The following is a 25,231-nucleotide window of genomic DNA, read 5'->3' as shown; positions in this document are numbered from 1 at the left end:
TTTAACACTCAAGGTGGGGACCATAAAAGCAGCTCTGTGGGGTCAAACCAGAGACCTGGGTAGCCTCTGGTAGTGTCTGGAGAAGGAGTCCTGGTGAAGGGCAAAAGGGCAGGAGAGCAGCTGCAGACATGGCTTTCCCTGAGCCCCTGCCAGCCCCAGCTGTGCTCAGCTCAGAGCCCCCCAGGCCAGATGTGGCCTCTTTCCATTTCTTCCCCTGCATCCCCTGGGGACCCTCAGCCCTTGTCACCTGTGTGCCACTGGGTGCTTTTGCTCAGCTGGCTTCAGCTGCAGGATGCTGCTGAGTGCCCAGTCGCTGGCAGAGGGTCCTGTATGGTACCGCAGCTGACATGGTTTGGGATGGAAATGCCCACTCCACATTGCAGCATCAGGCTTTGGCAGCCCTGCCAGCAGTGCTGGAGCTGCACAGCATTTGCTCGTGCCTCTGGCGCACTCACCATCCTGCTTATGCCAACCCCGTTATCCCCCAGGTGCTGTGGAGACGCGAGATGTGGCTGCTGCTGGTGGCCCTGTGCCTGGCCCAGGGGCTGGGCAATGCCATCCCATGTGCTGGAGTGAGCCATGACAACCCCGAGCAGTTCATGAACATCGTAAGTGCTGGGGGATCAAACAGACCTCTGCAGGACCTGGGCTTCCCTGGGCCCAATTCCTCCCTGAGAGTCCAGCTGGGATCTCCCCATCCCTTACCCTGGCATCTGCACCCAGGGTCAGCCAAAGGGCTTGGGGCACCAAGAGTTTCCTATATTTGCATGGGTGTCACTCACTTCATGCTCTCAGCTTGAGGTTGGCCTCTCTCTGGTCTTCCTCTAACATAGATGGACCTTCAGGTCTCGTGTGTGCAGGTGGAGGTGACACTGGAGAGCTTGGGTGGTGGGAGTGGGTGTTGTTGGGTCAGGCACAGGATGATGGACACAAACGGGTCACCCTCTCCCCTCGGACTGTTGTCCCTGCAGAGCCAGAAGATCCGTTTCCACGGGTATCCCAGCGAGGAGTACGATGTGCTGACAGAAGACGGCTACTTCCTCAGCCTCAACCGGATTCCCCATGGCAAGGGCGATGCTGGGCACTCAGGTGGGCTCAGTTTCACCAAGGGTGAAGCAGCCCTGACTGTGCTCAGAGATGAGGCAGTGTGCAAGGGGAAGCCAGTGTGAATGCCTGTGCCTTCAGACACAGTTTCGGCAGCTGGAAGAGGGATAAGAAGTTTTTGCCCAGCTGCCTTGAGCTGTCCCTGGGAATGCAGTAATTCATTATTGTGTTTTGTTGCATCCGGGATGGGGCAGCGTGACCCAGCGAGCCCCAGTGGCTCCTTAGCTGGAGCAAGCCCCTTGCCCTGGTCCAAGGTTTCCTGATAGCTCAGGGCCAGGGGTGGCAAAAGTCCTTCAAACAAAACAAGCACCAGCAGAGGCAGGGAAATCATGGGAGGAGAGAAAGTTTAATGTGCAGCCTGCAGAAAATAATACTGAGATGCACAGAACTGTTTTATTTCCATATGGGAAGGGGTTTTCTTGTGTGAAGAACCCGATTTCTCCTCTTTCAGGAGCCAGGTCACCTGTGTTGATAGTGCACGGGTTCAGTTTAGATGGTGGTGACTGGGTGGACAACCTCCCCAACAGCAGCCTGGGCTTCATCCTCGCAGACACAGGGTACGACGTCTGGATTGGAAACAGCCGGGGGAACAGCTGGTCCCGACGGCACCTGAACCTTTCTGTCGACCAAGAGGAGTTTTGGGATTTCAGGTGAGAATGCCACCAAGGATGGGGCTGGGATTCTGGGCTGCCAGCGCCGACCACCTGAGGTCCATGGGAGGTTGGGAGATGGGCACCTCCTCCAGCTTCTCCCCTTGCTCCCCAGCTTCCACGAGATGGCCATGTACGACCTCCCCGCCATGGTGGGCTTCATCCTAAGGCAAACCAGGCAGGAGAAACTGTTCTACGTCGGCCACGCTCAAGGCAACTCTCTGGGTGAGTGAGGAGGAGGAGCTGGCAGTGGGTGGGAGCAGGGCGCCAGGATGCCACGGGAGAGGGACATCAATATCTGTCCCAACCTGAAGACTGCTGAGGACAGGGCTGTGTTGGCCCATGGGGCCACTTTTCCTACCTGACTTCTTGGTCCTTCTGCATGGGAGAGGTTTGCTACGTCTTGCCCAGCCATCCTGGGCTGTGCTGACATCCAGGAGCATTTAGTTTTGTTCAAACCCTGTGTCTCAAAAAGGAGGTCTGGGATGAGCATTGTTGCTGTTGGGGTTATCGTCGTGATGTCTCACTGCTTTTCAGGTTTCATAGCGTTTTCAAGCATGCCACACCTGGCTGAGAAAATCAAACTCTTCTTTGCACTGGCTCCTCTCTACACCTTTCATCACGTCAAAGGCCCCGTGCTAAAGATAGCGTTTTTACCAGATGCGGTACTGAAGGTACATGAGGTGTTTGTGTATTATTACTACTGAAACCCAGGAGCTTTCAGCAACTCATGTTCCTCGTGTTGCTGCTGTGCACTGAGCCCATGCCTGTGACAGGCATTGGAGACATGTGTGGGCAGATGAGAGGTCCCGAGGTCCCAAGATCCCAAACAGCAGGGATGTCCCTTTCCACCCAGTCGAGCACAACCAGATTTCACTGTTTAAAATATCCGTACCTCTCTATCATTCCTGTTTATGTTTTTGCTTATTGACCTCACCACACCCCAGTCCCGTAGCCCAGCTCAGAGCAGCCCCACACCACCTCCCTTCCACCCTTTGCTCCAGCGGCTGGAGAAAGGCTGAAAGGGGAGCTGGCACTCTCCCTGAATGTGCTCCACCTGAGGAGCATGTGTCAACAGAGGTGGCAGATGAGTGGTATGAGTCTGGCCATCCTGGGCTGAGCTTTGGAAGCTGGTACCATAGAGAGGATGCACCAGGATGATGGGGACTACAGCATGGTGTGGAAAGGATGGTGATGGTTTCATGCTGCTCTGAGAGTTGGGTGTGACCCAACTGGTGGTTGGGTCAACCTCCTCATGAGGCTGGCTAGCCCAAATGTGTCAACAACCATATTGAGGAGTTGCCTGTCAGCCCTGGATGGGGACAAGTGGTTCTTGTGGAGAGGGGACATGTGTTGCAGGACCCACCATGACCTGTTTCCTTGTGTTCTTGCAGGCAATATTTGGAACAAAACAGCTGACTCTGGTGGGGAGGACGGAGAGAGCCACCCTTGCCAAGACGTGCAGCAACCTGCTAACAGCTGAAGTCTGTGAAAACGAGATCTTCCTTATTGGCGGGTACAACAAGAAGAACTTGAATGTGGTGAGTGCATCAGCCTCTCTAGGTCACAGCCATCTCCAGTTTTTCTAGACACCTGGAGATAGCTAATGAAATACAAAAATGAGTATAAAAAACCAAAATAAGGTATGAAAAGCACTGTTCAAGGCAGCAGTTTTTTGAGATTTCTTCCAGTGGTGTTGGGGTGTTAAACCTAATGGAGGCTTCAGTAGGAAAGAATCACTTGTGGTCTTGTCTGCAAAGGAAAGGTAACTCCTGCCTCATTTTCTGCTGACCTGCAACAAGTTTATAGAAAAAAATAGCAAAAAAATGACTGAACCAGTTGTATTTCCATTTTAAAGTGGTGGTTAACTGGTTTACCTTTAAAAGCTACTCCTAGCTCTGAACAGAATAAAGCTGCTGGAGCATAGAATGTTTATATTGCAGTTATAAGACAGAATGATTTTTTTTGCCTAGACAGATTTTCATCATTCCCAACTCACTTAGAAAATAATTCTTTCTTCCTGCAGAGCCGACTGGATGTATACCTAGCTCATTTTCCAGACTATACATCAGTAAAAACTCTTCTCCACTGGGGACAGGTAGAGACTGATTTTTATAACGACTGTAACCAATGCTTTTTCTTTTAATCTGTGAATACGGTATTTTACAATGCTGCTTCATTCACCCTGGAGACAGGTAAGGAGGTAGAATCAGACAAAGCCAATAAAAGTGATTTTTAAGTTGCTGCACCAAGGTGTCTCAAAAGCCACAGCTCCTAGCTACTGCTTCTGGCTGGCCAAGGCAGAGCCACCCAGATGCTCATCTCCATCCCGGGTAAGGACCCCATGTAGGTGTTTTTGGGACTCCCTCTTTGCTCTGGCCCACAGGACAGACACCAGCAAGTGCCACACCACGGCTGTGCTGGGCAGAGAGCACTCACCTGGACCCTGCTGCTGCCCTTTGCTTGCGGTGGGGCTGATCCTGGGCATTACCTGCACGGGGTTAACCTTTTGCCTCTGCTTTCCAGACTGCCAAAACTGGGGAGTTCAAGCAGTTTGACTATGGGAAGAAGAACCAGGAGAAGTACAACCAGGTAAATGGGGACTTGTGGAAGGAGGAGCAAAGGATGAGGCTGGCTAGGACGAGGATGGGGGCAGCATCCTCCAGTGGCCAGAGTTGCCCCAGTCCTTTGGGATGCCAAGGACAGCACACCCTATCCATTAGTGCTATTAGTGTCAGAGCCTGCAAATAACTGGAGCGTTTCCCCCCTCCCAGGCCACTCCCCCCGTGTACAGGATAGAAGACATGACAGTGCCGACCGCCCTGTGGAGTGGTGGGGAGGACTGGGTGAATCCCCCTCTGGAGACCAAGCGCTTGCTCCCCCGCATCACCAACCTCATTCGTCATGAGCACTTCCCCGACTGGAACCATTTTGACCACCACTGGGGTTGGGACGCCCCTCAGCGCATGTACAGGCAGATGGTCGCTCTGATGGAGCAAAATCCATGAATGTGCTGTCCCGAGAAGGAGGAGCCACCCATTCCCATGTGCCTGGGGGCACAGGTTTTGTGTGAGGACTGCCACTCTGCTCTTCCCTTCTTAAAAATGTCTCCTATCACCCTATTCCACACTGATTGTGGAATGTCAGTGTGTACATTTTACATGCCTTAAATGTAATGGTGTAATTTCTGCCTGCCCTCTGTGACTAGAGATTGCAATAAACTCTTGCATCACAGCTGAACTCCAACCCTTTGCTTGGTGGACCTCACTGGAGTTGTGTTTGCACCCCATTGCCAGGGTGAGGTGTGCAGGAGACCCTGTTTGTTTGGGGTTTTTCAGCTTTTGCCGGCTCAGGGCATTGCCAGCACAGAATTTTACTCCAGAAATTGAGCGTGTGCTTTGGGTTGTGGGTTTAGGTGAAGGAGGGGTGGAAAGTGACCTTGTCTGTGAGCCCTGCAAAGGCTGGAGGGGGTGAGCACTGGCTGCAGGAGAGACATTCCTCCAAGTAGAGTGAAACCAGAGAGGTCGATGCACACCGCATGCCTGAGAGGTGGTGAAAGGGAAACATCTGGGCCTTGGCGTTAGGCTAGGTCTTTCCTGGGAGACAACCCACCCAGAACAGGGTCCCACGTCACCTCCTGGGGTACACCTTATGGCAAAAACCCAGCTGTGTTTTCTAGGAAGTTGAATTTAACATAGCCCACAGTGTTACCTAAGAATAACATTCTGTTCTTAGCATGTATATTTGAAAAGTATCTATCTGTCTACCTACCTACATATCTATTCTTTCTATCCATCTTTCTATCCATTTATCTATCCCTCTACCCACTATATTCTTTTTCTTTCTTTCTTTCTTTCTTTCTCTTTCTTTCTTTCTTTCTTTCTTTCTTTCTTTCTTTCTTTCTTTCTTTCTTTCTTTCTTTCTTTCTTTCTTTCTTTCTTTCTTTCTTTCTTTCTTTCTTTCTTTCTTTCTTTCTTTCTTTCTTTCTTTCTTTCTTTCTTTCTTTCTTTCTTTCTTTCTTTCTTTCTTTCTTTCTTTCTTTCTTTCTTTCTTTCTTTCTTTCTTTCTTTCTTTCTTTCTTTCTTTCTTTCTTTCTTTCTTTCTTTCTTTCTTTCTTTCTTTCTTTCTTTCTTTCTTTCTTTCTTTCTTTCTTTCTTTCTTTCTTTCTTTCTTTCTTTCTTTCTTTCTTTCTTTCTTTCTTTCTTTCTTTCTTTCTTTCTTTCTTTCTTTCTTTCTTTCTTTCTTTCTTTCTTTGGCTGGCTAGCTAGCTAGCTAGCTAGCTAGCCATCCATCCATCCATCCACCCACCCACCCATCCCTCCCTCCCTCCGTCCAAGAGATGTGTGATGCGCTGATGATTTTGGTGAGACATTCACGAACTGCTTGCCCAATCCCCCCAACACTGCACAGCGGGTGCCCATGCAGAGACAAGACAAGAGGTGTGAAGACATGGTCTGAGCTCATGCTGTAGGTAAATAGCCCAGAAATGTCCTGCGTGACCCCTGTCCCATGTAAACATGGGAACAACGTGTCTTTGCTGACATAGCAAGCAGCACAGGGGCTCTGGGTTTCGTGGGGGATGGATGGGAGGGGTGTTGCCAGCCTCCCCCTGCCCTTCTGCTCCGCTGTCTCATCTCCTTGGGACCCTTCAGCCCCAGGAGCGGGGTGCGCTGTGGGAGGGACAGCTGTGGGGTCAGAGTGAGGGTCCATCAGTTCGGAGCCTCTGCTTGAGCCTCCTGTGTTAACGCCACAGGAGCCAAGCTGGTGATGGTGGTGAAAAGATGGAGGTATACTCCCAATTCGAGGTATTTCCCAGGGAAGAAGTGTTTGCCCCAGGTACATTGCTATGTGGTCTGACTGGTCTCCATCTGATTAACCAGGCTGAAAAGCAAAGGTACAGGATGAAACTTCAAGCTTGCAGGATCTGTGAGCTGATCTGCCTGTGTGTCTTATGGGATGCTGCTTTTATGGGCTGCTCCTGTGAAAGTAAAGGTTTTACGAGCACCATACACTGCCCCCCCTTTCTTCTCTCTCCTTCCTCCCCTGCCAACGGTGATGGATGGATTCACTGGGAGGGAAACCAAACTGCATGTGGCCACAACCAGCCAAAGAGTCACTGGCCCTGGACAGGGTGCTCTGCAGAGTGTCATCATGTGTGACCGTACCGCTGCAAGGATGTGGCTGTCACCAGGGAGGGAAGAGCAAAGCTGATGTGCTGGCATGATGCATGTTGGAAGAGCCCTGCCTACCCCTTGCAATGTCCCAGAGGGCTGGATGTGAGAGGGGTGCAAGGGAAGGGGCTCATAATGCCCAGAGCTGGGATCCCCTAAGTCCTGCACTTCTGCCCTGCAGCACAACCTCGGTGATGTCCACCAAGGGAAGAGTCAGACTGGGCTTCAGCATGGGAATTTATTACTTAAATAGTTCTGAAAAACAAGGGAAAGAAATATTACTGTGCACCAGGAAGAAGCTTGGAAGGTAAAACACCAGGGCACTCTGTAGTCACAGAAGGCCGAGAGAAATCACAAGACTGTGTTAGCTCACTAAATGTGTGAAATAGGGTGACAGGAGATGTTTCTATGGAGGGGAGAGCAGGGTGACAATCCTGGTACAAAAGCCACTCATCCACAGGACATGGGAACAGTGGCTCCTCCATCCCAGGGCAGCATGTGGACCGTTCATGGATTATCAGAGCGACCATCTGCCTGTACATGTGCTGAGGGGTGTCCAGGCCCCAGATGTGATCCCAGCAGTTCCAGTCAGGGAAGTGTTCGTGACGAACAAGGTTGGTGATGCAGGGGAGCAAGCACTGGGCCTCTGTAGTAGAGGTAACACGGTCCTCCCTGCCACTCCACAGGGTGGTCGGCATCATCATGTGTTCTACCCTGTAAAAGGGCGGCGAAGTCTAGGGAGAAAAATCATCAGGTTATTCAAAGAAAGGTGAAATAGAAAGAAAGGTATATCAGCTTGATTTTATCCATCAGAGCTGTTGAGAGTCCCACGGTATTCATGTCCTGGGACATACATTTAGGAAACGTGAACAAATGTGGCATGGGGCAAATGTGTCCTGTAAGATCCCTGTGGGACTTGTCCCACCAGGGGCGGACAAAAACCCAAAAGGTTGGGTCGGCACCAGCTGGCCGAAATGGGACCGAATAGTTGAGTGTTCATGGAGGCCCCAGCCACCAAGGGAATTACAAGACATATGGGTGCAGGATGCACGGGGTGCCTTCATTCTGGTCTTGGCCAACCTCATCCTCTTCTCCTCTTAGCACAACCAAGTCATCCCTTCATCCTCGCAAGCAAGAGGCACCCCTTGCTTACCTGGTTGTACTTCTCCTTGTTCTTCTTCCCATAGTCAAACTGCTTGAACTTCTCAGTTTTGGCAGTCTGAAAGGCAGAGGCAGAGGGTTAACCCCATATGGGTAATCCCTTACATCAGCCCCACCATGAGGAAAGTGCAGCCGCAGGGTCTCTGCCCCAGCACAACCCTGATGCCTGGGCTGGTGTTTGCAGCTGCCCATCCCTCAGGACCCACAGCGGGGCAGCAAAGCAGTGGGGCAGCTGGCCCAGTGGGGGTTTGGGCAAAGCAGATGGAGGGTGCTCAGGGTGTGGTCACTTGGGCTGTCTTTGAGCATATCTTGTGTCTACTACGGCAGGAGGGAGAAGGACTCATCCTGCAGTACTTGGCGGACAACCTCAGCTGCTTACAATGGACTGACAGAGTGCAAGTCACCTGGTTGGGTGGGGAGTTTCTCTTGGGCATTGTTTGGAAAATTAGCCTGTTAGGTCTTCTGAGAGCTGCCAGCACTGTGCAGCTTTTCAGCCATCCCTGGGGCAGCGTGACTTTGACTGCCAGCCAAGGAGGTGAGGAACCATGATTGAACTCTTTGTAAGCAGCAAGAAATGCAAGGTGCATCCACTCTCCTAGTCCCAATGGCCATTCAGACTATGCTTGAATTACAACTAAATTAATGATCTTAGTCTGTGAAGAAAGGGACAATCCAATGAGGATTTATTCATGTGGACCTGGTGTAACTTCTGTCAGTCTAGGACTGCCCTCCTGGTTTCCCCCTTTATTAGCCACCTGTACTTCCAAATTAGAGTCTTGCCGGCTTGCTCTTTCCCCAACCGTTTATGCTGAAATGACTTCATCTTGAAGGAAGAAGCATATGGATGTTGGACAAATTCAGCTGAAAATATTGGCTTTTTCCATCACTCTTGGTTCACTTTGTGATTGGCAATGGACTGTCATGTGCTTTTGCCATGGCCACTTCCTTAGGCCATTACTGGGGATGATACGTAGGTGTCTACACAGCTGGGGGTTGGCTTGGCAGGACAGGGGTTGCACCAGGGAACCAGCATGGCTCATACATCCCCCAAGACTGGGGTTTTGGTGCTCAGGGAGTCCCTTTCAAGGGTGGGTTGTTTACAACAGGCAGAGATGTCAACTGGTTGAGCAAGCCCACACACGGGGTGGAAGATGAGGGTGATAGCAGGGACCCGTGTGGCCTCCAAGGAAACACAGGGAGAGGGGACGCTTCACCAATCCTGCCACCATGTCTATCCACATGGTGAATGGAGCAATGTGGCAGACCATCAACCCAGTCAACCTAGGAATGACTACTGGGTTATCATGTGAAATGAACAGGAGAAACCCTACCTGGCCCCAGTGGAGGAGGTTTTTAGTGGATGTGTAGTCTGGGAAATGCGATAGGTACACATCTGTTCAGCTTTGCCAGCAAAAGAAAGTCCTACTGCAAACGATACTCAGGCAGGAGTTAACACTCATTTGAGACTAAAGTCAACAGCACTTGACTGTCATCCAGTCTGCTATTTGTTTGCTTTGCCCAGGCTGCCCCAAAGCAGGATGCAGTGAACCTACCCTGGGGAAACCACTGAGGAACAGCTTCAACATGATCTCTGTGTCTTGAGTGCCCACCTGGCCTCCTGACTTCTCAGTCACAGACACTAATACCTTAGGGCACCTAAGCGTAATTGGCAGCAGATATCCCACTTTCATCTTCAGGTCAAGCTGACGTCAACAGCAATACAAGGACCTTGCCACATCAGAGCTTTGGTGGTGGTATCTAGCCTGGCCTTCCACTAATGTCCACTTCAAGACAATGCAAATGAACAACCCAACATGCTCTCATGCCTATACAGACCTGTGCTGTACATCCAGGCAGGTTGTACAAAGCTAAAACACCATGCCGGAGTCAACAGCATCTCAAAATGAGTCTTTCATTTTTGATGTTACAACCCAAGAGCAAGATAACTCTTCATAATTGGTTTGTACAAGCTTTCAGATGGGATTTCTTTCTCATAGTTTGAGCTACCAACAGAAATAATGGGGACCTGTCCTGGTTTCAGCTGGGATAGAGTTAATTTCCTTCTTAGTAGCTGGTACAGTGCTGTGTTTTGGATTTAGGGTGAGAATAATGTTGATAACACACCAATGTTTTAGTCGTTGCTCAGTAGTGCTCACACTAGTCAAGGACTTTTCAGCTTCCCATGCTCTACCGACTGAGAAGGCTGGAGGTGCACAAGAAGCTGGGAGGGGGCACAGCCAGGACAGCTGTCCCAAACTGGCCACAGGGATATTCCATACCATGTGACATCATGCTCAGTACATAAACTGGGGGAAAGCTGGCCGGGGGGGCTGCTGCTCAGGGACTGGCTGGGCATCGGTCGGCGGGTGGTGAGCAATTGCACTGTGCATCACTTGCTTTGTATATTATTATTATTATTATTATTATTATTTTATTTTATTTAAATTATTAAGCTGTTTTTATCTCAACCCACAAGTTTTCTCACTTTTACTCTTCTGATTCTCTCCCCCATCCCACTGGGATGGTGGGAGTGAGCGAGCAGCTGTGTGGTGCTCAGTTGCCGACTGAGGTTAAACCATGACAGGACCCAAAACCCCCACCATTTTAAATCTCTTGACTCATCATTTTCATCCTCAGTGCCCCTGTCCCATGACAGTAAGATTGCTAAGTAACCTAACCCCTGATGAGATGTGGCACCTACAATGACATTATGACATTTCTTATTTGGTCAGCCAAAATCACAGGGAAAGGTGCCTACCATGTTCAAGTTCTCGTTAAATCCACCACCGAGGAAAAGCCTGTCTGCACAGACCCTGCCAAGCAGCCAGCAGCTGCACACCCTGGCAAGTGCTGCTCTCTGCTCCCATCCCAGCAGAGCTTCTTTCCTTCCAAAAATCACCTGCCATGGGACATGGACATGATGGGTTGGTCCCTGCCCAGCCCTGATGCCACTGGGGTAGCCAGCCTGGCAACTCAGGAGGATCGGTGGGTTTTCCTGTCCCTTGGAGGAGGGAGAGCCGGGCATATTAAATCCCCTCTCACGGGATGCCTCCTCATCTCCCCACAGATCCCGACAGCACTGACCCAGCAGTGGGGTGGGACGTCAGGGGGAGGTTTGCCACAGTGGCACAAGCAACTGCTTCCTGATTTTGGCTATCGTTTACTAACTGCATAACTAATTAGGATGAGAAAACCAGAACACAACACTTACTTACCTTAATTATTGCACCAGGAAGATAGAAAAGGCTTAATACTGGACCTTTATCCATATGTAAAGTGTAGGCAGGACCCACCACAAAGAACATTTTGATATTCTCAGCCAGCTGTGTCATGCTTGAAAACGCTATGAAACCTGAAAAAAAAACCCACAGGAGACTGCAGAGGTCCTACAAGCAACTGCCATGTGGATCCAAGCACATGAATCCCCTCCTTGCATCCCAGATCCCCTGTTTGAGACACAGGGTCTGAACAAAATGAAGCTGCAGCGCTCCTGGATGTCAGCACAGCCCAGGATGGCTGGGCAAGACGTAGCAAACCTCTCCCATGCAGAAGGACCAAGAAGTCAGGTAGGAAAAGTGGCCCCATGGGCCAATGCAGCCCTGTCCTCAGCAGTCTTCAGGTTGGGACAGATATTGATGTCTTTCTCCCGTGGCATCCTGGCGCCCGGCTCCTCCTCCTCACTCACCCAGAGACTTGCCCTGAGTGCGTGTCGTGGCCGACGTAGAACAGTTTCTCCTGCCTGGTTTGCCTTAGGATGAAGCCCACCATGGCGGGGAGGTCGTACATGGCCATCTCGTGGAAGCTGGGGAGCAAGGGGAGAAGCTGGAGGAGGTGCCCATCGCCCAACCTCCCATGGACATCAGGTGGTCGGCGCTGGCAGCCCAGAATCCCAGCCCCATCCTTGGTGGCATTCTCACCTGAAATCCCAAAACTCCTCTTGGTCGACAGAAAGGTTCAGGTGCCGTCGGGACCAGCTGTTCCCTGATCCAGACATTGTACCCCGTGTCCATGAGGTTGAAGCCCAGGCTGCTGTTGGGGAAATGGGAAACCCAATTGCTACCATCTAAAACCAAGCCATGCTGGAGCAACACAGGTAACCTGGATCCTGGAAATGAGAGAAAAAAAAGAAAAGGTTGTTTGATGCGAGTACCCGGGAATGGGAAAGAAGCTGCCTTCACCTCCAACCCATGGGAGTGTGATATTTTCATATCACGATTGGAAAGTCTTGGAGACAGTAGCTTCCCCTGCAGTTTCTTCTCTCTGCTGATGTTTTTTCTCCTCCATTTTGAAATATTTTTGCCACCCCTGGCACTGAACTATCAGGAAACCTTGATCCATGGCAGGGGATTTGCTCTGGGGAAGGAGTCACCGCAGCCCTCCTTCTCCAGGTGCTGGGGCTCGCTGAATCATGCTGTCCTGTCCCGGACACAGCAAAACACAATGCGGAGCTTCTGCATCCCCAGGTCCAGCTCAAGGCCGCTCCCTCCCCACCAGTGCCCAGAGAAAAGCATGTTTCCCTCCCAGGAAGACCCACATCTCTTCCTGTCCCCGTTCCTCACAGTGCAAACTCCAGTCACATCCCTCTTTCTGCAAAGACAATCCTCATTTTGCCTAGATGATCCTTGTTTTGCCTAGATCCTCATTTTGCCTTCTCTGCTCAGAAGGGGACCTGCCAAGCCTCGCTTCGGGGTGATGAGTGCCTTTGCTTCCAGCCTCCTCTCTGCCACCAGGAATCCGGTTCACAGTCAGGAAGTAGCCATCGTCCATCAGGACTTGGTGGTCCTCACTGCGATATCCGTGGAAACGGATTATCTGGCTCTGCAAGGAGAGAAACCAGTGGGGAAAACGGTGGGTGGGTTTGACTTTACTCCCGGCAGACCTTGTCCAAAGCATGACATACATCAGAGGGCAAGTTGGCCCTGGAGAAGGCAGAGCTCAACCGGCACTGTTGTGTTTCTTGGCTGTGCCGAATGAGGCAATCCTCAAAAATTCAATATATTAATAGAGCTCAGCTGGGTAGGAAGTTCCCCAACGTCGGGTACTGCCCCTTTGCTTGATGCAGCAAGGGAAAGCCAGGGTGAGAAAGACACAGCCTCCTGGGGAAGGTGCTGCCTGTCCAGAGGGAGAGTGAGGAGCAAGCAATGAGCAGAGATGCTGCATGCAAGGAAGATGCTCAGACTCTTTCGCTGCCCCCTCAAAAGTCCTTTCCACCTGTGGAGTGGCAAAACATGGGACTTGGCAATCTGACCATCTCCAGGAGACCTGAAGAGGTTCTTATTGTGGAAGAGCCACTCTGAAAGGCACAGAGGGTGTCTGGAGCCCTGGGGACACCCCAGAGGCCAAACTGTTCCCCTTGCAGGTGGTGGCAAGGGGGTGACACAAGTGACAAAGAGGTAATGCAGTGACCAGCTGGCTTAGTGCAGCCCAGTGGGATGTGCCCAGACCCCCCTGGCTCCCCATGGGTGCAGGCACCAGGGTAAGGGATGGGGAGAACCTGATTGGTCCCTCGGGGAGGACTTTGGGTCCACCCCATGGGGAAGCCTGGACTCTGTCAGCACTTACGATGTTCATGAACTGCTCGGGGTTGTCATGGCTCACTCCCGTGCATGCGATGGTGTCGCCCAGCCCCTGGGCCAGGCACAGGGCCACCAGCAGCTGCTACATCTTGCATCTCCACAGCACCTGGGGGATAACGGGGTTGGCATAAGAAGGATGGTGGGTGCGCCGGAGGCATGAGCTAACGCTGTACAGCTCCAGCACCACTGGCAGCGCTGCCAAAGCCTGATGCTGCAATATGGCATGGGCAATTCCATCCCAAACCGTGCCAGCTGCAGTGCCATATGGGACCCTCTACCTGGCACTGGGTGCTCGACAGCATCCTGCAGCTCTGGCTGAAGCCAGCCAAGCAGGAGCACCCAGTGGCATGTAAGTGGTGAGAGCTGGGGATCCCCAGGGGATGCAGGGGATAAGCAAGGGCAGGAGGCAGCAGAGAAAATGGAAAGAGGCCACATCTGGCCTGGGGGGCTCTGAACTGGGCACAGTTGGCAAAGGTCAAAGTAGTAGGAGACGGTACTCACCAGAGCCTCCTCACTACACTGAGTGAAGTTCAAAACCTGGTGATTTTCTGCTGATAAAATGTGCAAGACGAGCTCGGAGGGGTTGAGCCCTTTCCCACCTCATAAATCCACCTGGATATCCCTCTCCAGTTACATTGTTTCTTGCCAAGCTTTTCTTGCTCATCCCATTTAGCTTCTTAGTGTTTAAATGAAAAAAACCATCAAGACAAGAAGAGTAAATTCCGGCAACTCTATTTACCCTGGAGGGATTAACTTGTTAATGGCTCTCTGCAACCAATATAATTTTTTTTCCCCTATATTTGCACAGCATTAAACAGGGCAGGAATTCATAGCGCTGCGACTTAGTTTCAGACTCTGGGGAGAGCTGACAATGCTGGTTGCCTGAAAGCAGCCTGTACACATCCAGTGTGGCTAACATGGACCAGAGCTACCTGGCTGCTGAGCCTCACAGCATCTGCAGAGGAGTACCTGCAGAAGGCGTTTTTCTTTCTTTGAGTATGTGTGTGGGCATGTGCACAGAAATAGATTCAAGAGCATGTGCAAACTTGCCACAAATTCAGTAATAAAAAATGGAGAAAGAAGCTTCAGAAACAGAAGAACCAGCTAAATTATGTTTAATAATAAGGTGGAAACAGGGGACCTTGAACAATGTCACTAGCCAGAAGCAGTGCTGAGACATGTTTCCAGAGCCCACCAAAAATGGTAGAAGACCATCTCGTTTTCTGGGTTCTACCTTACCAACGGGACTATTCAGAGATAAATCCTGCAATTGCCAAAGCCATGTCGGCTTGTAGCAGCAGAGTAGCCCAGCACCAGGTATGGATGAGTCCTCTGTATATGCCCTTCATCTTGCCAAGTGGTGCAAGCAAAGGTTTGAGAGCTCCACCTTTTATGCTGGGGGTGGGAATGGCAGAGTATTGCAATTTGAATAGATGAAGCTGACACCAAGAAGAAGATGACCTGGGTCAACAGGGAGTCCCTCTTGTGTCGCCCAGTGACCAGAACTGAGCTATTTCTTTCTTGTCAGCAACTCCAGGTCTCGGGAGAAAAACCTCAGCATGAAAACCTGACTAAAGAGGTGAACAATCAGAAACAGCAACTCAGGAAGGTCAAAGGTTTCCAAGGAACAGACACCAGCATCTCCCCACCTCACTGATAATTGCCCAGCCAGCAGAGCACTCATCAGTGCCTGCATCGGGTGTGGTGAGCACATTCGTGCTTAGCCTAATAGCATGCTAGCCCCATCTATTTATTACACGTGCTTGCCAGTAGGTAAAATAGTTGTTTGCCTGTGGAGTTGTGCATTATTCTGCCTGCAAGTCTCTGCACATGGTAAAAGATGCCCACAGTGATCCAAAGAGCAGAAGGTTTTAGGTCCTCCAATCCAAAGAAAACAAAAATTCTGACAGTCTGGGTGGATTAAGACTCGGTGAGATTGATTTGCAAACTCTGCATCTCTCGCCTTTTAACAGAGAGTAAAATATGTTTAAAGGATAAAGCATTGCTCTCTAACCCAAACTGACGTCAGCCAAACAGCTTGTGGGACTGGAAAGCTGGTCTTAAGCACTGATTGCCATAAGGCATCTGGTGGTGCCATCACCAGCAGCATTGTGGATCTCTGCAAGACACTGTGCTTAATTTAGAGCGTGCAGCTCAGTGTTTGCAAAGGTATACCAACCTCTGACCTGTATCTGAATAGTAAAAGGAGAAGAATTAACTTCAGGGAGCATCAAAGTCAATCTGTCAATAGCTTGCCTAATAAAAGGTTGATAAGAGTAAGAAATTGGTATGCAGGATTGGAGGCTGTTGCCATCGGTTTGCAACATAATGCTGAGTGAAGCTAATGAGGACAAATCACACGTATACTTAAGACTGCACCTTCAGATAACACACTTCAGGTTCCTCTTTCAAGTGAAACGAAGTCAGGCTCATGTTATTTCATCCACAAAATGATGAGAACTCGGAGAAAGTCATAACCACCGTTTTATATTGCTTCCCAAATTGGGATCTTTCATGAAGAATGAATTTGATGCACCAAACTAGAGAAGCTCAGGAACCAAGGACCAGCAGGTCCGTCTGTCACCAGTGCCACATCAAACCCAGCTATAAACTTGCTGAGCTCCACCCAAAAAACCAGCCTGGAGATTTTTTGCTCCCCTGCTCTTACAGAGCCTGCAGTGGGACCTGCCTTTTGAGACAGGAGCTGGGATTTCCAGCCCAAACCTGAAAATGGCCAATTTCTAGTCACGTGCTCGTGGGCCCATTTTGGGCTTTCACCAGTATTGTGGTTTGACTTCTTTAATTATTTAGAATTAAAAAAATAGGGTGAGGGTGTATTTCTTCCCACATGGGTCCTAATCACCAAATGTGTGGACAGCTGTCAAAAACAGTGCGCAGCTCTGTTCTCACAGGTCAGAGTGATCCAGATGAAGAGGTAAAAATACTGGGGAATATATTGGCCTTACAACAGATTATTATAGGTTCATGTTGTGAGTTACTAGTTAGGAGGCAGATTAAGGGGATTAAGGAGTTCTTAACCTGTGCACTAGCAGACCTGCTCAACAGACCCTCCAAGCTGATTAATTTACTGCTGAAATGAGCAAAACCCAATCCATCATTAATACAGAGGAGACAGAAAATGACCTACAATCAACATCAATTGCAATTTCCCTCCAATCCTCACCATGCTTGATGACACAAACATTTTTGCTTCGGGAAAACATCTCCACAGCAGTCATGGTTTTGCGGGATGCTGCATGTGCAGGGGAGTATATATCCCTCGGATGCTACTGAAACTACCTCCATCTCAAGAGGAAGCTCTTCACTATCACTTGACATGTATCGTGAAGGACATCTCATTTGCCTGAACAAACATTTCACTTACCTTTTAACTGGTGTGATTTTAAAGGGATTTACATCCAGGTTCTTGTCTTCAGATGGACCTGTCTTCAGACCATCACCTGTTTCACTCAGTTTCAACTAGGCCCAGCTCTTCTTTTGTGGGAGAACGATTCTGTGGCACGAGATACATCTGATTATTTCAGAGCATTGAATGCTCATGAGAAGAGCAGTATCTTTCTCAATTCCTCCATCAATCTACTTTGACTGATTACAAATACTGAAGTTTCTGAGGGCTTCTTGGGTGAATGCTCCAAAGCATGGTTCATTTCTTTTTCTTGCCCAGAATGTTTCCAGGGAAAGTTTGTTGCATCTATATGCAACAAAATACAGCAAGGAAATGCTGCCTCAGTCAATATGCTTTAAATTAACTGGTAATCAGGACTTGCCCTGGTGCCTATATCCGAGACAAGGTGATTTGCCTGTGCACCCATATCTCTGAAGTGTTTGCTGTTAAGAGAAGTAAGGAAAAAACATCATTGCCCATAAAGTCAGAGATTTCCAGGTCATCTCAAAAAAGCTAGTTTTCCAGGCCATGAGAAATTTGGGGGGATATAGAAATCACAGCAGCAATGGTATGGATTACCAGTTTCCCTCCTTCTCATTTCTCTCCTGCCTCCAGCTGTTGTCTGGTTCTTCCCAACATATCTTGTCAATACTGGGACATCATTTTCCAGACACAATTTTTTTCCCCCAACTTCTTTGGTGTTTCTGAATAAGAAAGTGCAAATACAAATGTATTTAACACCTGCAAATATCTGCTTTCTCAAGTGCATGTTCTGGTTATGGTAAAAAATAAATAAATAAAAAAATAGCCAGCTATCACTTTTGTTCACAGCTGTTTAAAAAAATCAGAAATGTGAAATCCTAGAGACTGGAACAATCCCTGGTGAAGGAGCAGAAAGCTGGGAACTGGTGAGAAGACATAAGGGAAGACGTGAGTAGAGAAGAAGTAAGAGGAAATATTAACTGTGAAATTCGTGTTGTGCCTGGCATTGTGCCTGTGCCTTGTCTGAACTGTGATACCCCTGTCATTCTCCAGTGGTAGAAAGAAACCCAAAGGGCCGAGGTTTGACCTCTCATAACACTCATGATTTTCTCTCTCCCCTGGCAGTCTTCAGACTTCAACCCTGCCTTTTGCCTTCTGGCTGTTTCATTCCTGATACTAATATAATGCCAGTGCATAAAAGGTGGAATGGGGACAACAGCATCTTTGTTCCTTTTTAATTTCTGGTTTGGGTATGCCATGAGCTTTGGGTAAAATGCATGTTTAGCATGAGGAATTTTGCTTGTGAAAATACGTGCCTCTGTGTCACCTTTTGTATGAAACCACTGAATTAGCCAATGCATGCCCTCAAAGAGGATGTCCCGGCCCCATGCTACCTGGCCCTGGGGCTCCTTCTCCATCAGTCATGGTGTCCTCGTCCCAGCGATGAGAGCACCCCACCCTGCAGCCCATGGCTGCGCCCCTGGAGGCACCGCGCACGCTGGTTCTGATGCCAACCATCACAGAAATGGTTTAATGAAGAGGGTGTTGGCTGGTAAACCTGCCGGTGCTTGAACAAGATCAACTGGCTTGTATAAGATTTCACAGCCTGTCTTAAGCCCCTGTGTTTGTCTTGGGTCAGAGCTGGTGGCTCCTCAGAGGAGAAGGACAGCAAGAGGTGGTATTGCTTCTGCTCCTGGACGACATGCCAAGAGGACAACCGGGGCAGGGTCTGGGGACATGACATGGTGTTTAACATGGAAACAGACCACTGCTTTCCCAAACCTTTGCCGGAGGCATTGCAGGGTGGAACAAGTGGCAGCCCTTGTGGGTTAAGACCAAGATGGGAAACAGAAAGGGAGACCTGTGGGTCCGGGAGGATCTGGCTAGGACCTCCCTGACCACCCCACCAGCTGGTGTTGACAGGAGACCAGTGCCGAGACTGTCCCTCTTGTGACACCTGTGGCTCTCTCCTCCTGCCTTCAGAGCTCTTCACAACCCTCTGCTGCTCTCCTGGGGACCTCAGGATTTCAGCTGGTGCAGCAGCAGCTCAGCTCCTCCTCAAGCCGGCCAGCTGAGACTTGCTCTTAGAGGAGCCCGTAAGCCTGTTTGACATCCTTTTGTTTAGGGACATGTTTGTCTGTCAGCCAAGAGACAATCTGCTGACTGAGCAGGTGGTGGAGTCTGGCATGCAGCCTGGTCAGCTTCAATTACCCTTTCCAACCAAAACAGCATGGAACAAAAGAGGTCTTTCTCCTTCCACAGAGTGGTGATGGCCTCACAGCAGTGCTAATATGCACTGAGGACCTGGGTGCCATCCCAGTGGTCCCAGCAAGGGGCACCGTGTTTCCCAGCTCCTTGGGTGTCCACCAAGCACACCCCACTGGGACGAGATGCGGGGGATGCCACTGTAGCAGGTCACCGGGGGCTGTGTCCGGGTGAGTTGGGGCATCCCCGACTCCTGGCTGATGGGCCATGCCTGGGGTCTCCAGTCCCCTCTGTAGAGCTGCTGCCCCTGGGGAAGGATTTGGGGGTTGTTTATTTATTTATTTATATACACCTCCTGGGTCCAGCCACATGTCACGTGTCACATCTGCAAACGTCTCCTGCTGCTGGGAGCTGATTTATTTTCATTTCAGCGAGGATTTGGGTCACAGCTTTGTTTCAGGGTTTTAAAAGAGAAAGAAAATGTTTAAGCCCAACAAAGGAGACAAAGCAATCAGGGAAACGTCCTTTTGTACCTATGGCAAAATACCAAGTGAAGCTGCATTTTTTTACTTTGGGCAAATTGTTTCTGCATAACTGGAAAGAGAATTAAAAAAAAAAGATGTGTTTAAACAGGATTAACTTAAGCAAGAATTTGTACTACAGAAAGATGCTTAGAGAATTTCTTAAAGATAGAAAAGTAAACAATTGCCTAATCTGATAATCTGATCATCCGATAAAATTTGAAAGTTATTTTTTTAGAAGAGACAAAAGTATTTACTGGAAACAGACTGTCTTGAACAAACTGAAAAACCTGATTAGGTAAAGAGCATTACCTCAAAAGAATTTTACAGAAAGCTTCTTGGAATGAGCAGAAGCAGAAGCAACATATTTAGGAAGAAAACGGGGGAAAAAAGAATTAAATCATGAATTATTTAGTGCAACCAGTGTGGCTTTGTGATATACTAGGCAACTGTAATGAATGCAAGCTTTTCTTCATAGATAACTTTAATGAAATTTTCATTTCTGCTTGCTGACTTTGTTCTTCAGAGAAGAAAGGCTTAGGACAGGACCTATGAAGAAAGCAGCACAGGAACAAACACAGAGCATCACCACTGTGCCACAGCTATGCTGTGCTCTTGTGTTTTTCACTAGGAGTCACTCCATGAAGCTTCTCGCCAAAGGGTGCTGTAGATGGCAAAAGTTTACAAGGATTGATAAAGCAAGTGGGAAAAGACTTGCAATATCCATCACAGAGCATTCAATAGTATCACGGCTGGCTTGGGAAGCTGGGAGATTGTTTGCAGGAAGAGTCCCAACTGCCTTGCTCTGCTCTGCTGGAGGCACGCTACGGGGTAAGATGAGCTACGGGGTAAGAAGTAGCATCCTACACTGGTCAGCAAGGCCAGCACAAGGACGTCCAGCATCAGAGAGGAATCACTGTCATTCACTTTTACCAAGCAAATTCTAGTAACGAATTCTGTTATCAAAAATAACCCACAACAGCATTTGGAAAGACTGTTCTCCACCCAAAATTATTTTCTGTGTTCCCCCCACCTCTCATCAATATCTACTTTGCCTTTCATGGCTACTTCTAGGTGATGCTGATCTTCCAGGAAATTTTAAAGGAAGCATGACAGACTGAAAATTTGGTAGTATGCCAGTGCACGACTGAGTAATTTCTCCTTGAAATGTTGCTTTGCCTCACAACTAGATTCCTCCTCCCTGAAACAAGCTGATTCTTCTGATGTTCACATCATTAACATGTTTATCAAGTTTTTCTAATGAGCCTCAGAATTTTGGCTGGCAGAAACAAGGATGTTGTCATAAAATAACTGTTCTTCCTTCAGGCTAAAGAAAAAGTTGTCAACACATCATGACATCTCTGAGATCACCACTTTCGCTGTAAATGCCATGAGAGATGCAGCTGGACCTGCAATCCATCATAAGAGGGCTGTATTGGGGGTGATCAGCTAGGTTGAAGGATGATGTCTTTCCGCATTGAAGGTTTGAAAACTTTTCCTGTACTACAGCACAGGAAAAATTGCTGTTTTTAAACAACAGCTAGTCAACGTGATACCGGCAGCTAGAGAGCATCCCAGTGCTGCATGGGATGAGCAGGCTTCTTTCTCATGGCAGAAAGCAGATGGGCCTGTTTAAGACAAGGAATAACTCCCTGACCTGTTTTCTTTTGACCACATGCCTTGGTGGTCTTCCCCTAAAAATGGGAAAAAACAGCCATCACCATGTTTCACATTGAAATTCAAGCCAACTCTTCTTCTGTTTCTAACTAAAGATCAATGTACTGAGTTGGGTTTTACAGAGGATCTGCAAATTTTGTTTCATATTAACTCAGGTATAACAGTTCAGCCTCTATTTTCCATGTGTGTAGGGAGCCTAGGATGAAGAACCGTCTTCTGATATGCTTGCCCATGCAAAGAAAAGCTGCTGCAGTTTTGTTCGGAGCAAATGCTCAGAACCTGGCAATATTTAACACAATTTGTCCCAAACCTGTAAAGACACAAATATGTAGAAGTCTTATTTCGTAAAGTAGCCAGACTTCATCTTATTTCTTTGTGAAGTACTGATATTGATAATAATATTCGGCCAAACATAGACTGAACCCTCTGTGGTTGGCAGATACCTGCATGCCTGGCCTGCTGCATAAATGATGCACTACCAGGGATGACTTTTGCAGTGCTGCTTCGTCACGTGTATATATACTGGATTTGAAGAAAGCACTTCAGTCAGAAAATACGCAACACAAAACGAATGACTCAATCTTATTACCAAAACATCTCAGATAAACCCTAAGATGTAGGCATTTTGTACATTCCCTAAGCCCCTTTTTTATTTGGACTTTTCACATTGCATATCAGAATCACATGCTGGACTGTCTTTCTTGTAATTACTTCTCAGGATTTATTTCTTTCTTGATTCTTCCTTTTTGGCTTCTCAGTTGCTGAAAGAAAAAAAACCCACCCACATTAAAAATGTGATTAATTACAATTTTTATTGAATTTCAAAAACACTAGTACGGTATTGCCTCTAAGGAGATGTATTTCTGCTGTGGTTTTTCACCACAGACCTGTTAGATCTCTTTCTGATCCATGTTGGTAGTTTTAAAGGTCCAGGGGTAACAGTGCCAGCTCTGAGATGACAATAGTGAATTTTGTGTCTCTGATGAAGCCAGGAATCAACTGAGTTACAAGGGGGGCCAGACACCCAGGTCTCAGGGGAATTGCAGGCACTATAAAGCTAACTACATGGGAAAGGCTACACAGGATCCATCGTGTCTCAGGGAATAGATCACTGTGCTGTCAGTCTTAACGAAATGTCTAAAAACCCGGCTTCCTCACCTGTGTTTCCTGTACTTTGTAAATAAATATGGCTGATGAAGGAAAAAAAAACCAACAACAAACAAACAAACAAACAAAACCCCAAAAAACAGAAAAAAAAAAGAAAAAAGAGGGGGGAAAAAAGGAGGGAAAAAAAAAGGGAGAAAAAAAAGGAAGAAGAAAGGAAATGAAGTGCCAATCAGGAAAAGCATAAAGGCTCCTCTCCCTGCTCTGTCACTGCTCTAGTTAAAAGCAGAACATTTTAATCAACTACATTCAGGTGGTCCAAATAGTGACAAATTTCAAAATCCTTTAAAGATAGCATTAATCTTACAAGACACATCAGCAAAAAATGTATCAAATTTAACAGCAGCTTTACGGATACCTCTTCATCATGTCGATGATTTCCTGGTACAAAACCTCAGTTGCATTGAGCCCCAGTAGGAAATCCAGGTGGTTCCACTGGGGAACCACCTTGTGGTGCACCAGGTTCCTGACCTGGGGGAGCAGGAGGGTAACGTCTCAGGGATCAGCCAGGTAGTCCACTCCACCACACCAGAAGGCCATCGGCACTTTCATGTCCTTCATGTTGTAGAGCAGCGGACCCATCTGAAGAGATGGAAGACTAGGGTTTCACAAAGGAGAGACATTGCTGCAATGCAATAAAATATGCATGGTGGAAGAGCAATTGCTATTCTTTAAGGAAAAAAAAAAAACTGGAAAGGTTTTCTTCTAGAAAGAAAAGAAATTTTATTAAAAGATGCAGTGTAACCTTATGCACTACAATTTAATGAGTAAATTAAATTAGTAAATTTAATTTAAATTAATTCATAAGTTAGTTCTTTCCTGTTAGAAATTCTCGTTCTGATACTACAGACAATTTCATCAACTTTGGCAAAATTTTAGCTGCCCTGATCTAGTGCTGGTGGATCATCCTGCTTCAAGCAGGAGGTTGGACTGGAGACCTCTACAGGTCCCTTCCAACCAGCTTTGCTGTGGTTTGTGGTTACACTTCATGCAAGCACTAGCCTTTCCTTCAGCTTCATAACAGCAGGAAATTGTTCAGAAGCAAGTTCTTGAAAATAAGACACATCTGGAAGGTTGCTTTAGCTCAACACCATGAGCACTTGCCATCTGGTGATCTGTCAGCATCATATCTCCTTACCTGCAGTGTAATTATTCCAGTTAAGAAGCATGCCACTTTCTGAACAATTTGATTTTTCTTGCTTAAGGAAGAAAGAAGCTTTTTTTCTGTGATGTCTTTTCTTGACATAGAACAAGAATTGCCTGAGCTCCCAAGAGATGCAGAGTTAACTGCTTACCATTCAGCTTGTGACTTTAGGTCTGGGCGGCAGAAGGGCTTAGCACCTTGCTTTCCATCATGGCTAAACAATTTACAACCAGCATGGAGACTTCAGTTTTATAGGTTTCAGATAGTAAGTGGTCACACAGTCATTATTGTTGCTTTTCTATGGCAGATTATGGACTCCAACAAAAATGCTGGATAAGTGGAAAGCATCTAATACTTTATTCCATTTAGAAGGTATTTGTAAAATAGAGTTTAGAATTGAAAATACTGTTGTTCCAAGCGGAACTGCTGACTTGCTACTTGCATGCCCAATTTGTGAAGAGAGACAACAAATTCAGAGGAACCACACCAGGCATGAATGGGAACAGAACGTGTAAGTGAAAGGGAAGACCATGACCTTGGCCATTCGAAGCAGCTTACCTGTCTATAGCAAAGACTGTTATACATGCCCCCCCCATCATAAGCTGTCAGTGCACCACTTTGAACACCGTGCAGCAAATTCAGACATGCAATGGTCTAAATGAAATCATAGTTCTGTGGGGGTGCAATCAGTTTAAAAGAGGAAACTCAAAAGTTGGTTTTCATCATTGAACTGGCAAGATTTTTGAAGTGTATCTATCTCATCTCACACGTCTGCCATAGGCCCAGTACAACTAATTATTGTGATTAATTTGGATAAATGAACAGAGATTATATTTATATGGTCTGTGGTTAAGACCAGGATGGGAGGAAATTAAAATGTTCTAGAAAATGGGATTAGAGCTCAAAATATTACTTGTAGACTGAAGAATTGGCCTGAAATGATACTATCAAAGATGTGTTGGTTGGAAGCAGTCTCTGAACATGTCTTGTCTAACTGGAGCAGGACTATCAGCAATACAAGGTCAGGGTGGCCATGGCTTGACCCCGCCAGGACCCGAACCCCCCCTAGGATGGAGACCCCCATCTCCCTGGGCACCTGTCCCAGAGCTGCTCCCCACTTTGGGGGAAGAAGGATTCCCCACCTCCAACGTGATCCCCCTGGGCTGTAATTTGTGTGCATTGCCCCTAGTTTTACTCTTTGTCACTCACTACTCGTCAGATAAGCTGAAGGCCAGTAAAGAATCTTATAAAAAATTATACATAGAAAAGAAAAACTGGTGGACGTATACAGAATGAGGACTAACACCACTGAGCAACAGCACTTCAGAAAATCATAGAATCATAGAATCATTAAGGTTGGAAAAGACCTCCAAGATCATCGAGTCCAACCGTCAACCCAACACCACCATGCCCACTAAACCATGTCCCTAAGCGCCTCATCTACCCGTCTTTTAAATACTTCCAGGGATG

General features: G+C 47.9%; 2 protein-coding genes across 2 annotated transcripts; one reads left to right on the top strand and one right to left on the bottom strand.

Moving 5' to 3' along the window:
* The first annotated feature begins 506 nt into the window (after positions 1–506).
* Positions 507–4,762, top strand: LOC103924289 (lipase member M-like). Its single transcript, XM_009332781.1, has 9 exons — positions 507–608; positions 972–1,089; positions 1,556–1,754; positions 1,870–1,979; positions 2,292–2,428; positions 3,149–3,295; positions 3,781–3,852; positions 4,281–4,346; positions 4,529–4,762. Exons 1-9 carry the CDS (start codon positions 507–509, stop codon positions 4,760–4,762), a joined length of 1,185 nt encoding a protein of 394 aa, XP_009331056.1.
* A 1,836-nt stretch (positions 4,763–6,598) lies between these two features.
* On the bottom strand, positions 6,599–23,199 carry LOC103924288 (putative lysosomal acid lipase/cholesteryl ester hydrolase). The gene is given in 16 exon segments (XM_009332780.1): positions 6,599–6,635; positions 7,430–7,659; positions 8,079–8,144; positions 9,418–9,479; positions 9,896–9,905; positions 10,845–10,985; positions 11,302–11,438; positions 11,772–11,796; positions 11,798–11,888; positions 12,004–12,069; positions 12,071–12,191; positions 12,787–12,904; positions 13,649–13,744; positions 21,434–21,470; positions 22,976–23,088; positions 23,164–23,199. Coding segments are annotated over 16 exon segments (1,386 nt in total).
* Positions 23,200–25,231: the final 2,032 nt, after the last annotated feature.

Source organism: Pygoscelis adeliae, unplaced genomic scaffold (assembly GCF_000699105.1).
Source record: "Pygoscelis adeliae isolate BGI_AS28 unplaced genomic scaffold, ASM69910v1 Scaffold139, whole genome shotgun sequence".
In the NCBI taxonomy this organism is placed as follows: Eukaryota; Metazoa; Chordata; class Aves; order Sphenisciformes; family Spheniscidae; genus Pygoscelis; species Pygoscelis adeliae.
This window is presented reverse-complemented; position numbering and strand designations above follow the sequence as displayed.